At 48.5% G+C, this 26,477-nt stretch overlaps 1 protein-coding gene and 1 long non-coding RNA gene across 2 annotated transcripts in view; one reads left to right on the top strand and one right to left on the bottom strand.

The window, feature by feature from the left end:
• The window catches only part of LOC144108884 (uncharacterized), a 106,302-nt gene extending 79,955 nt beyond the window's left edge, over positions 1-26,347 (top strand). The window contains exons 3-4 of the long non-coding RNA XR_013309536.1: positions 17,676-18,019; positions 25,647-26,347. This is a non-coding gene — a long non-coding RNA (uncharacterized LOC144108884). The remainder of the gene's footprint in view (positions 1-17,675; positions 18,020-25,646) is intronic.
• LOC144108698 (multidrug resistance-associated protein 1-like) overlaps positions 1-26,477 on the bottom strand; it is a 256,880-nt gene that overhangs the window by 81,409 nt on the left and 148,994 nt on the right. Inside the window, exons 16-17 of the mRNA XM_077641869.1 lie at positions 7,284-7,451; positions 1,306-1,487 (exon numbers count right to left, since the gene is read on the bottom strand). Coding sequence (XP_077497995.1) covers positions 1,306-1,487; positions 7,284-7,451 — 350 coding nt within the window. The remainder of the gene's footprint in view (positions 1-1,305; positions 1,488-7,283; positions 7,452-26,477) is intronic.

Genomic DNA, 26,477 nt, shown 5'->3' with positions numbered 1-26,477 from the left:
TAGCAAAAAGCTGTAAGCTTGCCGATGGGAGACCTGCGTATATATTGACTTTTATCTTACAATATACGATGAACTGCGTTCATAAACTCTTTCCCATTAAAAAATGTTTTTGTCCAGAATTCTAGTCCATGGTGATGAGAGCTTGGCCACGTGATTCTTGATAATCACGAAGTGAACACTTTGTGTTTGTACCGAACTGTCGGGCATGTCGCCTGTTATTTCGTTCTTAAATTCGCTAGTTTTTACTTTTACACAGTGTGCCAAGTACAAACATCGAGCCACTAGATGATTTGTGTTGTAAAAGCATGGCGAGACTCAATTATTTCCATTTCTAGGTCTGTAAGCTGCTGCTTCTTATATCATGATAGATGTAAAGAAATTCTTAATCCCAACCACGCAGAAGTGGAAACAATAATAGCCTTCATCGCAAACTGGACGCGCGCCACTGAATACACAGCTCGTTCTTAACAGAACATTGTGAAGTTATGAGACACGTGAAGAAATTCAATGTGTGCTTCTTTTGCTACTTGGAAAGAAAATGCCATGATAGGCTTCAAAATAAGCCATGTGACAAAGAATAAAACTGCACAGGTAAAAATTCCAGTTGTAAATACATTTGAAGGGCTACGTTTCCTGTGAATAAACTTTCGTTGTGAGTCAGCGCGCGTACTGTGTTTCCTTTATTTTCGCCCGCGTTTTTCGCGCCGTTGCCCTCAAAATAAAACTCTCATCGACTGTAAGCCCTAATTACTAACCATGAAATTGAGAGACACGTAGGAGCAGGTAAAAAATTGCAGGCGGCTTATCATGGCTAAGCGCGGAATATTGTGCTGTAGCACGTGAATTATCTGGTCTATCGTTGTTTTGCCTTCTTTGGCGTTGTTAGCATTGTTATTAAAGGTTGTAAAGTCGTGAGGTTGAGTGTAACATGAAGTTCGATGTAATGTGTGCATGCAAGGCGATTGTTGCTTACAGTGAAGGTCATGAAAGAACACGACAGAACATGCCAAGGCATGCCACTGTCAAGGCCGAGTCAAGGTTTGATCATGGTCATGTCTAGGTCACCGGTCAAATGCCAAGTCATGCTATGACATGACAAGCTATAAGGATGATGTGATATGGTAGACTGTGATATGACATGGTATGACTTAGTTGCAGCTTGCCGTGTATCAGAGGCTTCAGGGTCGTATTTACGGTTGCCAGAAATCCCTAAAGTGCGGCTACTACGTAGCGCTACTGCAGTTGATACTTTATGCAAACTAGCAGAAAAAAAAATATACGGTTTCGAAAAGAGCACAAGCTGACCCGTGTTCCTGAGCGCAGTGCACTGCCTCCGCCCGGGCTCCTTCCCTGAGGGTCTCTGGCGAGTCTTGGTCGGCCAGCAGATCTTCCACGCAGGAATAGACGCGGACTCCCCGGTCGTGCACGAGCACCAGCTTGTCCATGTGGCGCAAGTAGCCGCCTTGGTTGCACACCATTATGCGTGTCTGCAGAGTGTGCAGCGTATTCAGTTGAAGAAATACCGACAAATTCAGTTTCCTTTATAATTTTAGTATCCGCTCGTATGCCTCGCTTATAATGCTGCCCCGAAGTTTCATTGCTGAAATTGACCGCGAAGTAGTCTAAAAAATACTCCTTTGAACCTCGGCGGATGTGTATTGTGGGGGAACGCCGGAACAGTGGGCGCTTTCCACCGTTAAGGATTTCTGCGTAGATACTCGCCTTGCGGAGCAGATTTCTTCACTACTATTCTGCCCATTTGATCATGTTTATTGTGCTGATGAAGACTACTTTTGTTAAATTTGTGTCTGCTAAATTTCTGGTGTGAAGCTTTCTTCTCACTCTAGATATGTCAACGGCAGTGCACTTCAAAAATTTGCAACCAAAATTTGTGCTTTCTCAGGATATCTTAACCTCTAGTGCGCCAGCAACAAAGCGGTAATGCTTAACCAGCCAGCTGTCACAATATCTGAATTCTGTGGCTTTCCTGTAAATTGACATCCTGTATTTGTACACAGTGCACATTGCCGCCCTACTCCCATATTTTTTTTACTATCGCTCCCTCTTTCTTTCCCTCTCCCTGTTCTTTTATTCCCGCAAGCCGAAGCTCAGGTGCTTCAGGTTTCGATGGCAGATGCCGCGGCTAGCCACATTGTTTACTTTTATTGTTAATTTTAATAATAAATAGCCACCAACAACAATAGTAGTATGATAAAAAGCATTATATTATAAAACAATTTTCTGGAGCCATAGCATCGAAACTTTGTGAAAGTGGTCATAAAATTATTTCTAATGTGCTAAAAATTTGGAGCAAATCCATCCATAAAAGAAAAACATTTAGGAAGCCGATTCCCTCCTTAAGCGATGGGGAAAATTATCGGTAAAAAAAAAACAAACATGGTGTTGGATTTTGTTACATAATCACCATGTAATGTAGAAGTGCCAGCTGGAGAAAGGTGAGCCTAAACAGCCATGTACGAGGAACAGGGTAAAAGGCGAGGGTGAATGGCGAAAGGAAAGGAGAAAGGGGAAGGGTCCGTTCGAGGCAATTAGAACATACACGATAGGTACGTAGGCTAGACAAAAAGGGCAGGCTTGGTGGAGAGGGTGTTCAGAGCTTCCAATAGGAATCGCAGAAAAATGGTTAAAGACAGAGGCAAGTGGAGCAGAAAAAGTGAGGACTCAGTAACACCGCAAGCAAGAAAATAAGCAAGCAAGGCAGTAGGAAGCGTGGGATTTGACAAACAGGTCCTAACTATATGTGTGGGCGTAGTAATAGTGGACAGAATGAGGACATAAGCGACAATACAAGGTTTGGTTTGATTTATTGCTTTGGGTATCCGAAAGCGACTCAGGCTATGACAAACGCTGTAGTGGAGGGCTCCGAATAATTTTGAGCTGCTGGGGTTCTTTAGAGTGCGCACATTGTACAGTACACGGGTCTCAAGCATTCTCTTTCTACGTCATTGCTGCCGTCGTAAACCGACTGGACTCCGAAAAAGGCTTGCTTGAAAATAAAAACAGCATTGCGTGCGGAATGGCGCATCAGAGACACGAGATTATGGGCAAGAGGTGGCAGGCAATGTTGACAATTTGTGCTAAGCATGCACACCGAGTGATACGCGCAATAGAAACAAGAGTGGAGCAATAGGTAGTTATCACATAGCCTCAGCAACAAAACCTCATATAAGTGCGCGGTAACCCTTCATTTATTTCTTGTTTATTGTTGTTCTACGGTTCTGCTAAAACTAGTTCCGAAGAAAGAGTGCCTCACGCAAACTTAGTGAAATCGCCAAAAACTGCGCATTTATTGTGTGCTACGAGATGAGCTGCTTCAACAGCAACTGCGGATTTTTCGAAGTTGTGAAAAATATCAAGAAATTGCGCTGGTCGATAAGAAGATCACATTGCTGGGAGAGAAGCACGAAACACAACATAGGCTAGAAGGAAGCATACTCTACCTGTCCTCGAATATGCCCTGTTGTGAGTGCTCTTGTGAAATAGATGAAAAGCGCTACCCGTCCCTTTTGGCTGCTTTTTTCCCCCTAATATTAGGCTAGTAGGCAGCCCTTTTGTCTATCTTAAGTGCACTTGCCTTGTTCCGCCTACCCAATTTTCGATCCGGAAGTTGCGCTTTTACCTTTGGTACCCGGTGCTGTGTTCCAGGCAACTGTTTTCCGTTTCGGAGAAGCACGGAAGTACAAACTATTCCACTTGCAGCAGGCTTGAGTTGTATTCTGGAACTGTGGTATTCTGCAGTAAATGAAGCTTCACTACCAAAACTAATGACGACACCTGGTCATACCTATCCCTTCCTCCTACACACAGGCGCACCTACTGCCTCTTCCATGTGGGCAGTCTGCAACGAGGCAGAAAGTTGAGGTAGTTTGTATGCGTTCATCTTAAAAAAAAACAAACACAAAATTCTAGACAAGAGCACTCGCATGAATACTTATGTCGTGTTTGAAGTTTACTGTATAACAGCCGTATCACAAATTACGCAAAGTGAGCGTTATCCATTAGGAAGAAAGGCTAGAGCAAAGTTGGTACCCAGGTAACGTGTTGTTCAAGACAAGAAAAAAATTACTCTGTGTGTAAAATGCAAAGGCACACGTAAGAAGACGAATGAACACTGCAGTCCCGTGATTGTACCGTACGCTCATCCACTTATCAGCGGAATTAGGTTTGCCGACAGATATGGCGTTCCAGCCACGTTTTCATCCGCGATGTATTAAGTTAATGCTCAATGTTTAAAAGATAGCGTAAGGGTGGTGAAACCGAAGGGGTAGGAGGGTGTAATATCAAGCATGTTTCGTCGTTCTTCTCCAGAAAAGTCGAGTGTATAAAGTGTGGGTGAATGTGCGAACTTTTGAACATGTAAATCCGTGAAGAAGGGTCACCGCTCGCGCAATTTGCGCACCGCTGCTTTCAAGGACAAGTGCTGGGTTTTGTCGCCGGGATGGCGTGACGCGGCAGACAGTGGAAGAATTTCATAGCTTGAAAATTCATCATGTTTGACCGATCCGCCATGAGCCTGTCTGACAAAACAAAAGATATTTGTCGGAAAATAGATTTGAGTGTTAATGTTTCCCGCTCAATGGCTGGCACGTGGCGTGTGATTCATCTGGGTTGTTTTTTCGGGATGAGAATCAGTTTATTGTAAACGATGGATCAGTGCATACACATATTTGACAAATACAGGAGGAGGTCCTCAAGCATAGCAAAACGTTCTGTTACAAACTTGCAAAAATCAATATCTACAAACAACAGCGGATAAAACTGAAACTGATTGCATAAAGTAATTAATAAAACACGCCAAAATTCAAGATGATACAACTATAAACAGAAACATAATTTGGGTGAATGTATATATGTGCGTAAATAGAGGAAAACAAGTCAAGTGAGTGCACCGTATGCTCTATCTATTGGAAAAAAAGAGTTTTTATCGTGAATTAAAGCAAAGTACAAAAAATACGTTTGAAAATATGAATGTTAGATGATTGCTTTATACCAAATGATAACGAATTTCACAAAAACGAGGCAGAGCAATTTGCTGTTAATTTAACGTAGCTAGTTCAAGGCTTCCATACCAATAGAGAATTTTTTTGGCACGAAAAGCCAGTGAAACTTCGTCGAAGAAACTGGATACTATTAATTACCGGAATGGGAAGCCATCCTTTCGTGAACTTAAAGATGAGAATTCCAAGAGAATCATAAACCATGGATGAGACCCCTTGGGTGTTAGCAGCATGCACTAATGGTTATAAATAGTTAATAGCATAAATAGTTATTGAAAGTAACAATGCGTATAGTTCTTTCTTTACTTGTTGTAGCGGTGATATGTGTGTTCTGTAGGTGTTTCCCCAAGAAGGAATGCAATAGTTAATACTACTATGAATATGCGAGTAAATTCAAAGATGGTTCTTTGCGTTTCTTCGGAGGGGCACAGGACCTCTCCAAACGTGAATTCGACGGTGTTGAAGGAGCAGGCGATGATTGATTCCATATGATAAATACAAAGAGAGAATATATTTACAAGATGTACAAGGGCAAACTGCTTTACAAGTTGAGTCACACAGACAGTCAAACTGTAACTTAAAAGAAAAGATCTCGCACAGAGAAACTCGACAAGACTTTACTCATCGACCCGAGGTTAGAGTCTAGGTCTGTACAACTACGTGCCACTGCACGGAGCCTCTAGCTCAACTAGACAGGACTAGACAAGACTGCCCTCCAATGATTTTACATGCAATTTTAAAGCTTTTGCAAACAAAGAAGTTAGGGCGGTCATATTCGAGGCCCGCTTTAAGCTCCGATAACCAATGGAGGTAGCCACAACCCCTGAAGGTTGGGCACAACTTCGAGCCCAGGGCTGGGCTAAAAAGAAAAAGAAACACATACAAAAAACATTCTGAAAACCCTCTCCCCGGGGGGGGGGGGGAGTTCTCGTCCTTATTGCTTGATGCTTTCCCCTTCCCTCCCGCACCCGCACGTCGCCTCTCGAAGGATGAAAAGTTGTTTTACAGCTAATTGGCGAGACCACTGATCCACTGGCTCGCCGCAGGAATGTCAGACAGCGGAGAACCGCGACGCTTCGGTGCCATCGAGAATGCCAAAAAAAAAGAAAAAAAGGGCCCATCGCGGAATGCGAGGTGTACCGCATTCTGCCGCAGTGGGAACGCTGCCTAAAACCTGGCGGCGCCACGTGCTCGTTGTGCGCGCCTCGCATGCTTTCTTGGTGCGCTTAACAAAGCCAGGTGTCTTCGGTCGTCACAGTGGTCAATCAGCCAGTTCCTCCTGCGCCTTTGCCACTGCTTGCGGGGGTAAGGGGGGGGGTAGGCACACGGGTAGGAGGGGGGGAGCGTAGACCGGAGGCCCGCAGTGACCGCAAGCCAAGGGAATAAAAAAATGTACGCGTTGGTGAAGCGCGGCCTTACAATGCTTATGCAAAGAAGCATCTGAACAAAAAAAGTGAACTGGGAGCAGTGCTTTGTCCTGCGGTTTCCCTGTGTTCTTGTTTCAAAGCTAGCACCTGTTTTTTCTTTTTTTCAATACGACAGTCCACTCTACTTCCCATGCCTCACTTCTCCCGCGTGTTCCTTAAGGCTAAGCCTACCAGGAAGTAATTTTGTTTGCTTAGGAGCGCGTACAAGTTCCCGCTTTGACAGGCTGCGTTGACCCCATTAAACCGGTGTAAAGACTATATTGCTTCAATCTGCGTTAACTTGCAAAAGGACTACACCGTGCCTCTGCGCAGCAAACGTTCAGAAGAAAATTCGAATACGCACAGGTCTCGCCAATATGAAAGGAAATGGCAGATTTACTCAAATGGTTGTATTTTTTTGTTATTAGTGCAATAAACATGAAAATGACTTCCGAATGTCATACGCAAAAGAAGGCTAACTAGTAAATAATTTTATGCCAGGAGGTAAAACATAATTTTGATATAACATTTGTTTGAATGCTCGAACTTTCTTTCCTCATATATTGCAGTTACGTGCACATAAAACACTTCTGCAGATAGCAATAAGATCATTGTGGTAGCCAATTAATTTGTAAACAGAAAAAGATTGTAGGTTTTCTTATATGCGAATAATAAGAAAAGTACTCCTTGAAGCTACTCTAGCAGCCGCTCGTAAAGAAATGACGGCACTCGCGATTATTCCCCATTTTAAATATTGCGCATGCCGTCCGGCATGCTGTCAAACCATGGACTATTACAAGGAGCCTCTGTCCTATGGTAACAAGCAGCGAGTCGCGCTCTTAACGACTCCCAGACCTACCTTGTTGCCCAGCATGCCGGTGTGGCCGATGACCGCCTGGAAGATGCTGTTCCCAACTATGGAGTCAAGAGCGCTGAGCGGGTCGTCCAGCAGGTAGACGTCGCTGCGGCTGTACACGGCCCGGGCGAGGGAGATGCGCTGCTTCTGGCCGCCGCTCAGGTTGCCACCCTGGAGACGTCGGAACAGGTGTCTCTTATTTCGAAGGCGGCAAAGTGTAGTAGAAGCAAGCTGTAAGAGAAGTGCCCCGTACTACTTCTGAAAGGACTTTGAATGTGATCAAACAGGCTTGTATCCTCATGCTCTCAAATACTGCACTGACGACTTTCCCTCAAAATATTCATGCATTAGCTCTTGTTAAAAGAACTCTTCAAGTCTTCTGAGAGTACTGTGCGGTGTTAAGTTCCTCCCGAATGCTTTTCGTTTCTTTCAACTTCTCATACGTAAAAAAAACAGTGCGGAACCTGTGCTATTTATAATGATAACGCCACCCTGAGAGTCTCAAGAACCTGGAACTAGAAGTGAAAATTCTCGTCAACCACAGCTGCTGCACCGGTTTACACTGTAGACAGCGCACTGGGCTTGTTATGCGAAAATTTCAAACCATGAAGTGGAAGCGCCCAGAGGGCTTTTGAAGAAAGCGAGAGCAATGGTACTATTGAGCTGGGAATCATTGCTATGTGACATTCCTTGTGTGCTACGAGGTACATTCCTTGTGTGTGCTACGAGGTACATTCCTTGTGTGTGCTACGAGGTACATTCCTTGTGTGTGCTACGAGGTTCCACGTTCGACGGCGCGGCGTAGACGGAGACCCAGATGACAGGCATCATCAATTACCCAGCCATGCTCGTTGAGAGTGACAACCAGAACGAAGGGGTTTAAGCCCAACCGGACCCGCCGCCGCCGCCGCGGGGAAACAGGCTTTATCCTCCCCAATTGGCGTGGCGGTTCCAGGGGCGGCCCTTCCGAGCACATTCCAGGACAAGGGAACTGTCAGCGGGCCAGAGCGCGCCTTACCTTGAGGAGCGAGTGTCAGTTGATGGATGGAGAATGGAGGCCGGTGACCCGCGGGAACTGTCAGCAAGCCAGAGCGCGCCTTACCACAGCCGACGCTATGCGCTACCTCGAAGACAACATTCTTTCCCGCGGACTCAACACGTGAGGGGGGCGAGACCACGATGCGGTGGTATGTTTGTGCGCCCAAGTGAAAGCCCTAGCCCCCCCTCCTTCCCCTCCGGCGTGGGCGTCCTCACCCTAGGGAGTGTGGAGAAGAGGATATAAAAATCGAGAAGCAGTACGGAAGACGAACGCTCAGGACGAGATCGTTCGCCAAGAGGGCCTTCAGCGCCGAAGCCCGACGGCGTGCAGCTTCTGCCAGCAACCGCTCGAGCCCAACTCCGGAGCCACTCCATCGCCCCCATGAAGTCGTCGGCACGTAAGCTCGGACGCCCCAGCCTCTGATGTATAATCTTAATCATGTGTAATTATTGAATATACCTGTTTGTTTAAACTGAGCCATACGGTGTCTCTTTGCCTCTCCGTCCCGTGTGGACCTGCGCATTATGGGGGTCATCACACTGGTGTCAGAAGTGGGGTCTCAAAAGCAAATGTCCTCTGAATGCTGTGACATTCATGACTTCAAAATTGTAATCAAAAGGGAATCACGGGACTGATTGTGGGACTTCTACCCCCATTTGAGAGGCTTGAGGCACTGGAGGGCTTGAAAAAAAAATGTCTGTATCTGAGGGAGCTCCCACTCCACAGCCGTCGCTCGGAGCAAGCATGCTGGCATTAGGAAGCGTAATTCCGACGTTTACGGGAGATAAGACAGGGGTTCCAATCTGCGATTTCTTTTCCATGCTAGAAGAGATTGGGAAAATGGGAGGATGGTCCGATGCTCAAATGCTGGGAATGGCGAGGTGTAAGATGGCAGGAGCTGCTCATGATTTTGCATGGCAAGACGAAAAAGTAAAATCCACAAAATCATTTGCGGAATTTAAGAAGCTCGCGTTTGAGCATTTCGTCACTGAACCACGTCACGTGCGGGTACAGAGGTTCCGTGACGCCGGACAGATGGTAGGGGAGGACGTGCGAACGTTTGCGTCGCGGCTTCAGCGCTTAGCGCGCGATACGTTAAGCAGGGAGGAGGAAGGAGACCAGCTAAGGAAGAAATACGCAGAGGATCTTCTTAAAGAGGAAATGACCGCTTTGTTCGTGGCTGGTCTGCAAGACCCCGTGCGCCGGTTCGTGCTCTCGCGCAAGCCGAGCAATTTCGACCAAGCCGTGGAGGCCGCATTGGATGAGGAACGAAATGAGGCGTTAACGACAGCCGCAGCGAGAGTACGCGTCATAGAGAGAGCGGTGCTCAACCCTGAGGTTGCTCTCTTGACAGAGCGATTAGATCGCTTAGAACAGCTGCTATCTCAGCAGGTAGAACGCCAGGTTGAAGCGCGCGCTCAACAGCGCTCATTCGCTGGAAACCGGAGACCGCCACAAAGCTACAGGCGCGGTATGCGAGATTTCGAAGAAATCGTATGCTTCGCTTGCCAGGGTCGCGGACACATCGCCAGGTTCTGCCAAAACGTGCGCCGTGGGGAGCCACAAAGAGAAGCAGGCGAGACACGCCCTAAGCAAGCCTACAGCGGGGCTCCAGATACCGAGACAAAAAACTAGTTAGTCCTCCCCAGCCTGAGGAGCGTGGGGAGGGAGCAGTGGATGATGAGGTGGTGGTAGTTTGTGTGGCCGACGAGGCATGCCCTGTTGTGCGTTGCAAGTTAAATGGTTGTTGCATGGAATTGTTGATAGATACGGGGTCAAAGGTGACATTGCTTAAGGAGAGCAGTTTTAACACGCTTCGAAGGAAGGGGGACCGCGAGGTGTTGGAAGCGTCTGGTGGTATGGCAACCAAATTTGTAGGCATAACGGGGGATCCTCTTGGCATAAGTGGACTCTACCGGTTACACTTCTCTCTCGGCGGAATTGCATTGCAGCACCCCTGCTGCGTATGCCCGGACACGGTGTCTCTGCCAAACGGAGGGTCAGGTATATTAGGGCAGGATTTTTTGAGAAAAGGGAAGGTAGTAGTCTCATTCTCTGAGGAAGAGGTTAATGCGGGCGGATCAAAAGTTCCGTTTTTGAACAGGAGAGGGGCTGAGATTCGCATTACCGATATTGACACCCGTCAAACCGTGGGATCATTGGAGAAGGTATATTCGCGGGTTGCCGTCAGGCTGGTCGATGAGGCGGTCGTCCTTCCTTGGTCGGAGCACATTTTGTACGCGTTTGTGCCTTCAGATGTAGAGAGCGGCGCCGTGGGAGTGCTTGAGCCGGTCGACTCTCTCAGCAATGGCCTGAAGGCAGCCGCGTGCCTCGTGACAGTTAATGACGCCCACAGAGTGCCCCTACGGGTGGTTAACTGTAGCCAGCAGCCACTGAGCCTTCCCAAGAACAAAACATTGGCTTTCTTCACCTCTGCGATAGAGAAACGGAGCCCACCGATACGGTACTCGCAACTGTAGAGCATGCTAGTCCTCCGGCTGCTCCAAAGGTGTCATTCGATCTTTCTCACGTAAATTCCAGGGAGAGGGAGGCTCTGGCTGGTTTGCTGAACGACTACTCGGAGGTATTCGCCGCGTCCAACCTGGATTTGGGCTGCTGTGGCGTTATAAAGCACAGGATAGAAACCGGCACTTCATCGCCCGTTTACCAGCGTGCGTACAGGATTCCTTACTCCCAACGTGGGGAGATGGAGCGGCAGGTGCAGGACCTGATTGATCGCGGCATTGTCGAACACTCAAAGTCACCCTGGGGAGCACCAGCACTATTGGTGGAAAAGCCAGATGGCTCGTATCGATTGGTAGTGGACTACCGCAAACTAAATGCCGTAACTCGCATCGATCCATACCCCATCCCCAATATACAGGAGACGCTTTCTCAGCTGGGCTCTGCCAGGTACTTCACGGTAGTGGACATGGCGGCGGGATTCTGGCAGATAGCAATGGATCCGGCAGATGCCGAGAAAACGGCATTCAACACGCCCTCAGGGCACTATGAATGGAAAAGAATGCCGATGGGTCTGGCCAACAGCCCTGCTTTCTGGCAGAGAACCGCTGATGTTATCCTGGCAGGTCTTCTGGGGAGGCTGTGCTTCGTGTATATGGATGACATTATCATATACAGTGACAGTTTTGAGAACCATTTGCGCGATATTGAGCAGGTTTTGGTGCGACTAAGAGGAGCGGGTCTCAAGCTGAAGCCCTCTAAGTGCCAATTCCTCAAAAACGAGGTGAAATACCTCGGGCACGTTGTTTCAGCTGACGGCGTGCGACCGGACCCTGAGAAACTAAGGTGTGTCTCGGATTTTCCATCCCCGACTAGCGTCCGCCAGGTCCGGCAGTTTCTCGGCCTGATCGGTTACTACCGAAGGCACATAGAGGAGTTCGCCAAGCTCGCTAAGCTGCTCACCGCCTTAACAGCCAAAAATGTCGCCTTTCGCTGGGACGAAAACGCGGAGAATGCTTTTGGGGCCCTGAAAAGGAAGCTAATGAGTGCACCGCTGTTGCGCCACCTGGATTTTAATTTGCCCTTCGTTATGGCCACAGATGCGTCAAAGTTCGCAGTTGGTGCCGTGCTATCTCAGGTTATCGAGGGCAAAGAACATCCCGTTGCTTTTGCTAGCCGACAGCTGAGCCCCACAGAGCAAAAGTACGGAGCTACGGAAAGGGAGTGCCTCGCCGTTGTCTGGGCAGTAAAGCACTTCAGATGCTACCTTTACGGCCGCAAATTCAAGCTAGTCACCGACTGCCATCCTCTGAAATGGGTGATGAGTGTCAGGGACTCTAGCTCGCGACTCGCTAGATGGAATCTACACCTGCAGGAATACTGCTTTGAAGTTGAGCACAAGTCAGGAAAGACACATCTGAATGCTGATGCACTCAGCCGCACAGCTGCCGTGGCAGCTATAGATGAGTTTGTCCCCGTAGTCGACCCCGCCGAATTACGCACAGAGCAGTGCAAAGATCCTGACCTGAAGCGAATAATCGAAAGCTTAGAGGGCGCACCGTCTCACCCCGAACAGCTAGGTTATTTCATTGGCAAAGACGGCACCCTGTGTCGGCGCACGAGGCCAACCAGGAAAGGGAGACCAGAGAAAACCGCTTGGGAGAGAGTCGTCATACCTCGGTCGTGGACAGAAAGGGTTCTTCGTGCGTTTCACGATGCGCCATGCGCCGGTCATTTTGGCGTAGCGAAGACACGCAGGCGTGTGGAGCGTTTGTACTTTTGGAGTGGCATGCGACAGGATGTTAGAGACTACTGTGCGAAGTGTCATTCCTGTCTCGAAAGAAAAACACCCAAGGGACGAAGACCAGCTCCAATTCAGCCGTTCTCTGAGGTTTCGGCTCCCTTCGAGCGGACAGGTATGGACATAATGGGCCCATTGCCCACGACCACTTCCGGAAACAAGTACATTTTAGTATTTGTCGATCACCTTTCAAAATACGCGGAAGCGGTAGCACTCCCAGATCAGAAGGCAGACACGGTTGCAAGAGCATTTGTCGAACAGATCGTGCTCCGACATGGACCCCCGAGGCAACTCTTGACAGATCGGGGTACGAACTTCGTGTCGCAGCTAATGAGGAGAGTTTGCGAGCTGCTTAAGATCGCTAAGAAGCAGACAACACCGTACCATCCGGCTTGCAACGGCGCGGTGGAGCGACTGAACCAAACCGTGGCCGGGTTCCTGTCGCATTTTGTTTCGCGCGACCAGCGGGACTGGGACTTGTGGCTCCCGTATGCAATGTTTGCCTACAATTCCGCAGCACACGAGAGAACGGGCGAATCGCCATTCTTTCGTCTCTACGGCCGAGACCCGGACCAGCCTAGTGAAGTGCCAGAGGGCCCCCGTCGTGTCCCATACGCTTCACTGGACGACTATAAGGTGGAGATAGAATCGCGCTTGCAAGTGGCGAGGGACATCGCAAAGGAGGCCTTAAAGAAAGCGGCGAAGCGCAGGAAGGAGGTGCACGATCGCAGTGCTAGAGACGCGCCGTTTAATGTGGGGGACAGCGTGTACATTGAAAACTGCCAAAGGCAGATTGGGCTAGCTCGTAAGTTCCAGACGAAGTGGAGAGGACCGTGCGAGGTTGTCGAGAAGCTTTCTCCGGTAAACTTCAGAGTCCGAGACGTGAACCGGCGCTTGATAAGGATACACGCAAATCGCCTCAAGTCGGCACCGGTTCAGTATTCACGAAATGAGGAAAGGGAAAGCGCGGATTTTGATGGGGACAGAAGTGAAGCGGAGCGCGCAGATAGTTCGCAAGAAACGCCCTCTCCTGCATTTGTTTGGCAGGCGCCAGAGGTGACGGCCAGAATGCCACCGGATTTACTTCATGCATTGCTAGAAGAAGAAGCGCGCGAGGTTGCCGCGCAGATAACGCCAGGAGAGGCTCCTGCCACGAGCCCTCGCGAGTCCCAAAGCAGACAAAGGGTCACAGACTTACTTAGTATGACTCATGAAGGCCGATATCCGCTGCGAAATCGGAAAGCTAAGTCGGACTAATGGTGTAAACAGAGCGGAGTTTTGAACTGGTTAGAATTGTGTAATGCCACAGTTCATAACATTGCTATGTGCTTATGTGTTAAGTTATCGGAGTTGGTAGTTAAACCTTTCTGTCATTAAGTAACACCTTCACAGGGGAGCATGCGGAGCGCATGCAGAACCTGCCCTACTTCCTTTCGTTATCTATATTTTTGTCTGTGCCGTGATCGTGCTAGAAGTGGGAGCTCCTTTGTAACTGTGGTAAATTTATTTCGTCCAGTTTGGACTAGAAAGGAGAGGCTTGGGTGCTGAGTTTCATGTTTATCTGTAAAAGAAGATCAGTGCTGCCCCTGGAGACGCCAGTTATGACAGTGGAGGTATATGGTGTTGTGCAGTGGTGTTGAGTGCAGCGAAAAGTGTTTTGTCGGACGCACTGTGCGAGGCGATTCAGAAAGACAAGGGGAGCTGCAGGGACTCAAATGTTCGGAGAACATTCTTCTGGAGGGTGAGCGAGTGTGACATTCCTTGTGTGCTACGAGGTACATTCCTTGTGTGTGCTACGAGGTACATTCCTTGTGTGTGCTACGAGGTACATTCCTTGTGTGTGCTACGAGGTTCCACGTTCGACGGCGCGGCGTAGACGGAGACCCAGATGACAGGCATCATCAATTACCCAGCCATGCTCGTTGAGAGTGACAACCAGAACGAAGGGGTTTAAGCCCAACCGGACCCAACCGGACCCGCCGCCGCCGCCGCCGAGGGGAAACAGGCTTTATCCTCCCCAATTGGCGTGGCGGTTCCAGGGGCGGCCCTTCCGAGCACATTCCAGGACAAGGGAACTGTCAGCGGGCCAGAGCGCGCCTTACCTTGAGGAGCGAGTGTCAGTTGATGGATGGAGAATGGAGGCCGGTGACCCGCGGGAACTGTCAGCAAGCCAGAGCGCGCCTTACCACAGCCGACGCTATGCGCTACCTCGAAGACAACATTCTTTCCCGCGGACTCAACACGTGAGGGGGGCGAGACCACGATGCGGTGGTATGTTTGTGCGCCCAAGTGAAAGCCCTAGCCCCCCCTCCTTCCCCTCCGGCGTGGGCGTCCTCACCCTAGGGAGTGTGGAGAAGAGGATATAAAAATCGAGAAGCAGTACGGAAGACGAACGCTCAGGACGAGATCGTTCGCCAAGAGGGCCTTCAGCGCCGAAGCCCGACGGCGTGCAGCTTCTGCCAGCAACCGCTCGAGCCCAACTCCGGAGCCACTCCATCGCCCCCATGAAGTCGTCGGCACGTAAGCTCGGACGCCCCAGCCTCTGATGTATAATCTTAATCATGTGTAATTATTGAATATACCTGTTTGTTTAAACTGAGCCATACGGTGTCTCTTTGCCTCTCCGTCCCGTGTGGACCTGCGCATTATGGGGGTCATCACAGCTAGAAGGCACACTCATTTGAATATAAGCACTGAGTTCTGGCGACGGCTGCACGTGTGGCGTCCCCGGAGAAATGCTGCTAGGATGGCAAACAATATACGCTGCCGAAAGTGTGAAACTTTCGATCTCAGCAAGGTCTCACATCAGCAGTGTAGAGCCTATGTTGCGCTAAATCAAATGGGCTACAGCCGCAGTAAGAGTAAGCAAATTTCACCTGGAAGCATCTTTGTAAAACAATAATTTGGTTGCTTTCTGCACAACTCAAAGCCTGCACAGCTTGGCATAGCTGAAGTAAGCTCGACAGACACGACATTTTCGAAACCGTGAGTACGCATAAACAGTTTGTGATGGCACGGCTAAGCTGCTACAGCTGAGAAAAAAATTAAACAAGATGACACCGGTCAACGCAGTCGTCTGCCCCTGGAAACGCTGCTCATCAGGATAATGACAACGTCACATGTGCCTTACACATGCTCTGATGTCCCCTATATTAGAAAGAACCATCAATCGTACTATCGCTTTGCGGAGTGCTCCACCTAAGCGCAAAATTACTGTTGGCAGAGCGAAATGTAAAGACAGAACAAAATTTTGCTAAGAGCTCAGTTAATGCTTATAGACGCTTATGCCGGAATATATTAATTTGCGATTGTTAATAATGCGAAATCATTTATTGCTTCATATGTCGCATGGACCGAATGCGTCATGTTTTCGCCAATCCATAGCCAATCCACAATCCACCAATATACAGCCATCCAACAAGCCAATTTAGAGTGAGATCCATAATCCACTATCCAATCTAAAATTCAACAAGGCACGAACTGTCAGTGAAGAAAAATAAGATAATTGTGGTCTAGGAGGCAATTGAACCCGGGCCTGCAGCGTGCGAGACGGGGACGATTCCACTGCACCCCTACGATTAGACGGTTCCAGCTGAATAAATTTTGAAAGCGAAAGCCTCACTAACCTAGCACCGCCGATTTCGCTGCCTGCACGAATGACCTTGAACAGGAGGAGCGGAGCTGCGTAAGCAACCACGTTACGTACCACGTGACTCTCAGCAGCTGCGCCGTCGTCGCGGCCGATGCGCGGACCGCTTCACGCTGCCTATCGAGTGTCTCGCTATGGACGAAGCTATTCAGCCGGAGCCGACCTCCTCGAGCCGGAGCCGGTCCTCGAGAGTGGATACTCGCATACTGGATACTCGAGTCTGATCATCCTGCCGGAATTTACATTTCCAACCGTGCGAGGGATCTAGCAATCGACAGCGAGCGTAAACGCCCTAACCGGGCAGCCGAAACCGATGAAGAGCAGGAGCTTCGCCTGGCTCATCGGCGAGCAAAAGATGCTGAAAGGCGTAGGTATACACGTGTAGCCACGCCTAACCACAGCTAAACCGAGGCGTAACTAGGTGATACCAAAGCTTTCGCTTGAATAACCGGGGCTAGCAAAGCTAAGCCGCAGCCATTTTTTCCAGCATGGTATTTACTACACGAGGTTATATGTGCAGATAGGCGATGTATACAGATCATTTAGAAAAACACGCAGCTTGTGACGGCACTGCATTAGCTAGACAGAAAACGACACAGCTAGCTAAAAAGGCGGCACAGATCGACACCGCATCAACAGCGGAAGCCAATATGGTAGAAAGTTCCTCTCATCATGAATGTCCCTGAGTTGGGGCATCATTGGACTGAAATGTCTTCTGTCTGAAACAAGAGGTTCAACGTTGCGGTCCAGCATGCTATTAAGTCCAATGAGGAAAAACATGTCATATGGTTCGTACTAAGGTTGAGTAGCCGCAAGATGACGAACGCTAGAAATTTAAAAGGAAGTCGTCATTTAGGGTCCTCTGCAACGCATCCGAAAACAAAATCGCATCCTTGCATCCTTGCACTTGTTCGTCCTGAATGGAAGGTACTCCTTGAAATTCACGAAGATACTTTCATCGCTTCCCATCACTTGCTGCGATGTTTGGTTTAGTTTGGTTAAGGGATGTCCCAAAGCGACTCAGGCTATGAGGGACGCCGAAGTGAAGGGCTCCAGAAATTTCGACCATCTTGTGTTCCTTTTTAGCGTGCACTGACATCGCACAGCACATGGGCCTTTAAAATTTCGCCTCCATCGAAATTCGACCACTGCCGCTGGGGTCAAACTTGCGTCTTTCGGGTCAGCAGCCGAGTGCCATAGCCACTGAGACACCGCGGCGGCCTCTTGCACCGATGTCTTGTCTTATTAGACAACAAATAGGAATACAATTGCCCATTACACAGCGCAAAAACCTTAATTTGCGTTCGTTCTCAAATTACCAAATTATTATGATTTTCAACCTTCATGGCAGCTACATGGCAAAGGCACTCATAGATTGTTTGATAGTGATCGCTCGCATAATGACCGAATTACTACAAGATTTATTTTCTCTGCTTCTTTCAGGTCCTGTGTACTGCGTGGCTCGCCAGCACGCCGTCGCTCTGTCACTTCTTACTTTGACTGAAAAAATGCCCGCCCGAAGTAGTATTCGGAAAGAAATCCTCGAGAGATAGCAGTGAAAGCAAGCGCAGGGGACGATTACGTGAAGACGCGAAGCACCTCGCTTGTGAAGCGGAGTGGAAGCGTCTTCAAGCTGGAAGAGCCTCGCATCTGAGCCTGCGGTGCCGATAATGTGAGACAACTGGATCAGGAATGGTGCGGCTGCGAAACCAGAGCCGCGAGGTGGAAGACGCAAGCGAAGCACAAAAGACCGCTTTGGAGTTAGAGCGCCAATTCAACGCCAACAAGTATGGTGCTTAATGTTCGATATGCGTCAGATTCTCACAGATGGAGCGAATTTCAGAATATTCCCTCAACTGATTACTTAGGCTGAACCGCCTCAGTGATCAGTTACATCGCAGTTACGTGGCTTAAGAGAGCAACTGGCGCTGTGATTCGCAGTATTTATGGTGACTGCCTGGTTATTTCGTAATTTTGGATCACAGCTGGGTACCGGCCTTTGGTAGACACTAGCGGCAAGTGAAAGAGAGTGCAAGGAGTTGGAGAAGTCAATAAGATCTCTCTTAAAAGTAAGTTATCTCCACGTTTGTGAGCCGAATGTGTCTGAGATATGTGGGTTAGCTGTCAAAAAAGTAAAATGAGACGAAACAGTTTTCTTTGGTGAAATGTAGAACAGGCAATGCCTTTCATCTCTGCTACATCTTCACAAATACGGAGCACTTAGCCTAAAACGGAGAAAATTTCGCAGTGAATTGTATGGAGCATGTGTGGCACTTTTGTTATACATTGTACGGCAGGAATATTATCTATACCATACTTCATTTCAATTAATTACTGCCTATTTACGATGTTACTAATTGGTGAAAAAATGGCCTGGCTTAGCTAAGGTTAAGCCTAGGATGCGAAGCATAATAGATTTGTGAAAGGGTATAGCCTGGTGACACTTGGTTATACTTGGTAATGCTTGGATACACTTGGTTTATGCTTGGTAATGCTTGGATATACAATGCCGCGACGACAATCGCCCCCTAGCGGGAGGAGCGGGAGTTAGCCTTGGTGGTCGCGGCCGCGCGGCGACCGCGGGAGTTGAGCCCCGTTTCTTCACAGCTGGCGTGACGTCAGACCATGGATGGATGGATGGATGGATGGATGGATACGGCTGAACCCTTTACATCGGGCGGTGGCTCAAGCCACCTAGCCATGTCTTGTGAAATTTTACTCCTGTCTTGCTTTTAGCCACCAGTCAGATAACCTTCGCTTGGTTACTTCTAACCTCTTAAAATCCACTTTCCCTTCACTATCCCTAAACCCCAATGCCTTGGGTAAGTCAGCCGCGCTGCCTTCCACTGTAGGGTGAAGCCCTTTACAGAAAAGTATCAAGTGTTCAGCCGTTTCCTCCTCCTCTCCGCACGCAATGCACAAAGTGTCTATCTCCTGGTACCTGACTCTATACTTCTTAGTCCGCAAAACTCCAGTCCTGGCCTCAAACAACAAAGAACTTCCCCTACAATTATCATAGATATTTTCTTTGACAATTTCCTGTTTAAAGGTCCGGTATGTTTCCAGTGCCGATTTCGTCAGCATCCCTGTTTTCCACAAAGCTCTCTCTGTTCCTTTAATCTTTTTCTTAACCGATAATTGCTGATTTGCCCCCTTACTGCTGTCCAGATATTTGCTTGTCAATTTTCTAGTTCGCTTTCTCCATTTCGTGTCAACATTCTTTATATACAGGTATCTGAAAACTTTCCTAGCCCACCGCTTTTCCTCCATCCTTCTCAATCGTTCCTCAAATGCTATCTTACTGCTAGCCTCTCTGCTCTCGAAAGACGCCCATCCCATATCACCCTGTACCCCCTGATTTGGTGTATTGCCATGTGCTCCCAAAGCTAACCTCCCTACTCCCCGTTGCCTAATTTCCAGCCTTGCTTGAACATCTGGCCTCATACACAGGACCGCATTCCCGAAGGTCAGGCTAGGGACCATCACCCCTTTCCAGATCCCTCTTACACCTCATACCACGTGCTCGGCTGCAGCGCCCCTAGCGGGAGGAGCGGGAGTTACCCTTGGTGGTCGCGGCCGCGCGGCGACCGCGCGAGTTGAGCCAACACCCCCTGGACAGGTTTTCAGGCCTGCGCGTCACGTGATATGACGTCGGCGACGTCACGGCGCGAAGGCCAGCCGGTTTGGCTGGTATTCATTCGCGCGCGTTGCGAACGCATGAGCATGAAATGGGAAGCATCGGCATATACGGACGTGTGTTTTACGTATAAAAATAGGAATTTTAGAGATGTAAACGAACGCAGCTCATGACGCGCCGGCTGAACATCCGTTTGGTGTTTATTTATTGTGCTGATGATTCACGAAGAAACAGGTTGTTCTCCCAGACAAACTTTTGGTAAGGAGCTAGAGTACACATTTTGTACGGTTTCAGGTTCCAGTGAGCCATACATCGTTAAATGACAGACAGAAATCAAACAGAAGTATCCTTGTTTATTTTGAGCATCACTCACGCGTGAACCAAAAATGATCGGCGAACTTGTTTAGATGCTAACGTTATTGCAAAGTGTACACGAGGAAAAAAACTCAAAATATATGGGGGGCGAAGGACAAGCGTACATGACTTCTGCAAGCAGTGAATCAAAAACATAGCCAAATAAATATAACATGTATTTACATATATCACTCGGCGCACAAGTACACAAAGCGTAAGACAGGCAAAACTTACTTTTCAACAAAAATGCTCGCCTTCCTTTTTTTCAACTTATCCTCTCGTGCGACACGGTCAAGATCGTTTTTCTGCTTACACAGATTATTGAGCAAAATATTTGCGGCACAGTTAGTCACTAACGCCCCCAGCAAATCGGATGTGTGACCTTTTTCGCAAGTAGACACCTCTTCAAAGCTTGGGAGTGATTTCATTGTCAGGTACCTTACAAGCTTTTTTTGATTTCCGACTTGTAGAAAGTGTGCGTAGGTGCTTTCTGCTACAAGCTTCCTGACAACGGCTTCTGCGTGCATCACCACGGTGACCACAAATGCTGATGGGAATTTCAGGCCACCGCGATCAAGCTGGGCTATTAACGAATGGGCATCATCATCTGGCGCACTTTCAACCCTACCAACAACCAGGCTGTCTCGACAGCTGTCGCATTTTACGACTTTTAATGCAGCATGAGCACAATAGCCGCCAACATAAGCAATGACAGGCATACGCGACTTCAGAGCATCAAGGTCAGCGTCAGTAACTGTTATGTGGAAACTGTTTTCCATCTCGTTGCTGGAGTCAGTGTCATCAATATCTCTCAAGTCCTCGGTACTCATTACAGGAAGAGAGTTCTGGAGGCGGATCCTTCCTTCAGTTTCGTACAGCTGACGAACAGAAATGTGATACTGTCCCCCTGCCATCTGCCTGTACTGCCCAAAGCGGCTTTCTAAAGAGTCGGTTTTAACTTTTCCAAGAAGTACGTACTTGTGGCCAAGGTCACTAATGCAATACTTCGAAAACTCCATTAGAGAATACGATGAAAGCCTTAAAGCGCTCAACGTTTCCTTTGTCAGCACGCCTGTGTCGTGACGGTAAAATTCCCTGGCATCAAGCCATGTGATGAAGGAAACCAAGAAGGCTATCTTTGGATCATCTTCAGTAGATGAAATGGGCTCCTCGAACACATTGCGATGGTGGAATCCCTTTTTTGGAGATTTAACATTAACAATACTCCACCAGCGATTGATGATCTTGATGAAGTTCGAAGTCGCTTCCGCATGGTAGAGAGAAGTGTCTGAGTTCTTGGCTTTGAGGGCTTCCGCTACATGTGGATTAAATACTTGAAGTGCGAGTTTTACGTTCTGCCTTTCTAAATTGCTGGGGTTCAGTGCCTTTGATGTTAGCCCATAACCTGACTTTAAAAGTTCTGAAGCTTCCTGCTTGTGCAGCTCGCGCAAGTCTTTGAACGAAGCTGTTTTAATGCTCTCCGGATGGACACTGTTGTCCGAGAGGTCGAAGTGAGGGTAGAAAAAGCATGTGCCAAAATTTTTTTGATTTAGCCAGTTGTTACGAATGCATTTCAGGAGGTGGACAGAATCTACCACATAAAAAAGTGGTCGCGAACAATCTGCTGGATTCTGATAAACAATGCGAAGTTTACGTGGTGTTGAGAACATCATCATCGCCTTCCTGTTGAGAGAGTTGTTGTCGCAGACGACGGCAGCTACTCTGTACCCAATTTTTTCTAAGCCCAAAATGACTGTTTTCAGAACAGCATGAAGCTGATCACCATTTATGGTCTTAACAGGCAGAATGTGTGCCACTTCTTTAAAGGAACTTAGCTGGCTTTGAATCATGAACACATGCGCCGACGTCGCTGCTTCACTGGAATTGGCAGCGGCGCCGCATATGTTGCCACCTTTGTAGTCTAAGCAAGCTTTTATATATATTTCATCCAGCATCAGAATAACTGTGTGCTCATGAGGCTGTAGATTCTTGAACCTTTGTGCAACATATTGCAAGAAATTATTGTTTGAGCACTCACTCTCTGGCGACAATCGGAAAGATGAACACACATTCCTGATAGTGCTGGGATGCGGCAGAATAACTGAGGCTGTTTTCCTTAAAAATTTGTACGCGTGTGCTGAAATTGTGTGCAAAATACATGCAAGAACCATAGTCTGTGAACTGTACTGGATGCGCTCTTTTCCAACAAGTAGCAACTGCTCCCGCATAAACTTCACGGTCTCTTTTTTGCTCTCATCCAGAGACGTCTCAAGCTTGTCGATGAGAGCAGTTATTGTGTTCAGAAAGTGAGAACAGGTTTGGTGCTCATCACCTAACGAGCCAAGACGTTCTAATAAATCCATCAAGTCGCTCACATCGCGAACAGAGTCAGGCACAACACCTTCTGCTACCCTCTTGATTTGAACGCCATAATGGCATGCACTGAGTTGCAGATTGCCGAAAACTGTCACTGACGCTTTCAGCCATGGTGTTCCTTCATCGACAATCTGCAGAAACATTGTGCACTGGGTCTGATGAATGACTGTCCACATTTTGGGTACTTGTGCAGTTTCGAGCCGCACTCGCATCTCTTCAAGCGTTGAGAAGAGCTGTTGTTGACGCTGTTCCTCATATGACGCTACAGACTCTTCGAGAGCCCGAGCTAGTTCTGAAGCTTCCTGTCGGCTTCTTTTCACGTCAGGCGCCTCTCTTGTGCTGTGACCTGCCTTTGATAGGTATGACGGACATTGAGGGAACAAATTCGGCACAGATCCGAGGCGTAAACGAGGCACTGGCAAGTCCACCTCAAGCACTCTCCCTGTCCTCGGATCGGTGTACGTTGTTTTTCGCTCGAAGCACGAAGGATCGAAATGATCGGCGCACACCTGCGCAAACACGGAGTACACATTCAGTCTCACAAACATTACCACTACCGGTTATCCTGCCACATCGTTGCATCAGCAATTAACGCTTTCAATAAAGCAGGATTAACGCAGATGAAGTGGCACTAGAAAAGCTACAGAGATGCAAGAATGAGCTCACCTTGGTGTACGAAGTCGGCACAAAATCCTTCCGAGGAATGGCACGTGTCCATTTTCTCATGGTGTTCTCGTCTTTTGGAAATGAAAACACCTGCACCTTTTTTCCCTTCAGGTAATTGCCAGAACAACCCGGCACGCAACACTTATTGGGCATCGCACCTTCAACCTCCTATAACACGCATAGGAAGTCAGCAAGTAGCAAGCATTGAAACGCTGACTGCAGTATAGCACAGAGAAAGCACGGCCGTCAAGGCGAGGTCGAGGGTCACTCTGGCCACTGTAGCCGCTTCCGTGACGGCTCAATTTTAACCACATTCCTGACGGGAAGAAGGGAGGCCGGGAACGTCGGCCGGCGGGCCGTGACGTCAGAATTTTGGGCGCAGGCCTGAAAACCTGTCCAGGGGGTGTTGGTTGAGCCCCGTTTCTCCACAGCTGGCGTGACGTCAGACCACGTGCTCGGCTGCAGCGCCCCTAGCGGGAGGAGCGGGAGTTAGCCTTGGTGGTCGCGGCCGCGCGGCGACCGCGCGAGTTGAACCCCGTCTCTCCTCAGCTGTCGTGACGTCAGACCACGTGCTCGGCTGCAGCGCCCCTAGCGGGAGGAGCAGGAGTTAGGCTATGACGTCACACCAAGCGTGTTATTAAAGGTCAATGGTGGTCGCGGCCGCGCCAGGCTGGGCTATGGTTGAGCTACTTAGTGTCCCTATTATGCTTCGCATAAAAGGCCACCTTCAACTGACTCATTCTAGTATCGAGTGTTCGAGCTGAAGTAACCAGGATTTGAGAAAGGACCAAAGGCCCTAGGTGAGTAAAACCATGTGAGTATTTTTGAGAGTCGCATGACCTAGTCAGCGTTATTTTTTCAACTTATGGGAGTCTAATAATTATTGAGACTAAATGTCTAGCTTTAAATTATTGAGAATAAATGCCTAGCTTGGTGTGAGGAATATAGTGTCAGTGCGAAAAATTTTGTTCACATTGAAATGTAGTCGGCTGAAGTATTTGTACCACGGAAACGTATACGTATATTTTTTCTACTGTCCTGAAACATGTGCCACAAAATACAAAGCTGCTGCATGATAATGGCACTACTTCAACGCTTGAAGATGTATCGAAGAGAACCAAAGCCTGTTTTGATCGGAGCACTGTCCTGTACGGACTCCGTATGCGAACTAAACGAGAAAGATGCTTCAGAACCCGTCACACGTGGTACCTTCGTGTACATCGCCGGCTTTCCTTTAAGGCCGGTCATCAATACTGCGTAAATGAAGCAGCAGTTTTACGGCGAGAAACGTGTATACGATCTGCCGCGATCCACTGGTGGGGCGCTGGGGGTAGATGCGACATAGAGTTAACGTATGAGTACTTAGAGTATCGCGCAGGTCTGCAGATCTGCCGCAAAAAACATTCATTGTGAATAACACAAGCACTACAAACACAGACACAAAGGAGGTTGGAACACAGCGCTAGAGGGCTCACTGTACTAGAGATTAATTGAAGCAAGGCAGGTAACTGAGCAAGCTGGCAAACAAACATAAAAAAGTTGGTAAACATGTTTGCCAAGTTGCTCAGTTATCTGCCTTGATGCAATGTATTTCCAGTACAGAAAGCATCTAAGCTATGCGGCAAAGCCGCAGAGCGAGACAAGCTTTCTGAGCCTTATACTCGGCATAACTATAGAAAACCAGTGTCCACGGTAAAGTATCGGGAATAGGATCGTCGAAGGTTATCGCTCGAGAATTTACACGCACGCACGCACGCACGCACGCACACACACACACACACACACACACACAAACACACACACACACACACACACACACACACACACACACACACACACACACACACACACACACACACACACACACACACACACACACACACACACACACACACACACACACACACACACACACACACACACACACACACACACACACACACACACACACACACACACACACACACACACACACACACACACACACACACACACACACACACACACACACACACACACACACACACACACACACACACACACACACACACACACACACACACACACACACACACACACACACACACACACACACACAGAGCGGGTGGGGGTGGGCCCTGAAGTGCCGCTTGCATGACGTTCGTGGGAGATGGCCACGCAGCTGTTAGAGCGCAGGAAGCTCCAGCGCAAGGCAGCTCTCGTCTCCGCCCCAGTTTTGCGACGAAAGACGGCTCTAGCCGAATTTTTAAAATAAGCCATAGGCTGGTATAGCGGATAAAATTAAAAAAATAAGTCTACTTCTGAATTCACACCTTATTCTTGCGCACGTTAAGGACCTTCCTGTAAGACCGCTGATCTTTTCCAACTGCATCTTTTTGCAGGAAGCCCGCACCCTCGGAAGCGGCCTTCCATTGTAAACGAGAGCCCCCGCCAGCACAGTGCAGAGGGGAATTGGAGAGGGTCTTTTGGATCCACCGTCTTCACGAGACCCCCTTACGCCGCAGGCTATCGTCGGAGAGGCGCCCGATGTCCCCCAGTTGCCCGAACCACCGTGGGGCCTGACAAAGGCGTCTTTCAGGGATGGCGGTGACGAACACCGGTTAAATCAATTACGGCGTCGCTTTGACATACTACACCTTTGTCCGCAAAGTTCCGAGACTGAGTCCATTAAAAAAATGCGTTTAACATTTAAATAATTTGTGCAGCACACCTTCAAAATAGTTTCCCTTGCAGTATATGCATAGCTTTAAACGCTTCTTGAAGTCTTGGAAAGAGTTGGAAAACGCTTCTTTTGGCAGGGCTGTCAGCTCCTTTCCTTTGTCATGGCGTCTTGAATGGCCTCCACGCTCCCCATCCAGCGACCTTTTAGGGGTCTCTTCACACGAGGAAACAGGAAAAAATCGCATGGGAGAGGTCAGGCTAGTATGGCGGATGGGGAAGTGCAGTAATGCTGTGCTTGGCGAGAAATTTTGCCACGCTGAGATTAGTGTGAGGCCTTCCGTTACCGTGGAGAAGGCTCCGTTGTACACATGCCCATAAATGAGGGCGATGGCGTCGATTTGCATCACGCATGCGTGTGAGCACGCGGATATAAAACTCCTGATGTACCGTCTGCTCTTGCGCGACAAACTCGTGGTGTGTGATACCTCTGGCATCAAAATAAACTATCAGCATCGTCTTTGTTTCGCCGCACCTTTCTCGACGCCGGAGAG

This window comes from Amblyomma americanum, chromosome 10, assembly GCF_052857255.1.
Source record: "Amblyomma americanum isolate KBUSLIRL-KWMA chromosome 10, ASM5285725v1, whole genome shotgun sequence".
NCBI lineage: Eukaryota > Metazoa > Arthropoda > Arachnida > Ixodida > Ixodidae > Amblyomma > Amblyomma americanum.
This window is presented reverse-complemented; position numbering and strand designations above follow the sequence as displayed.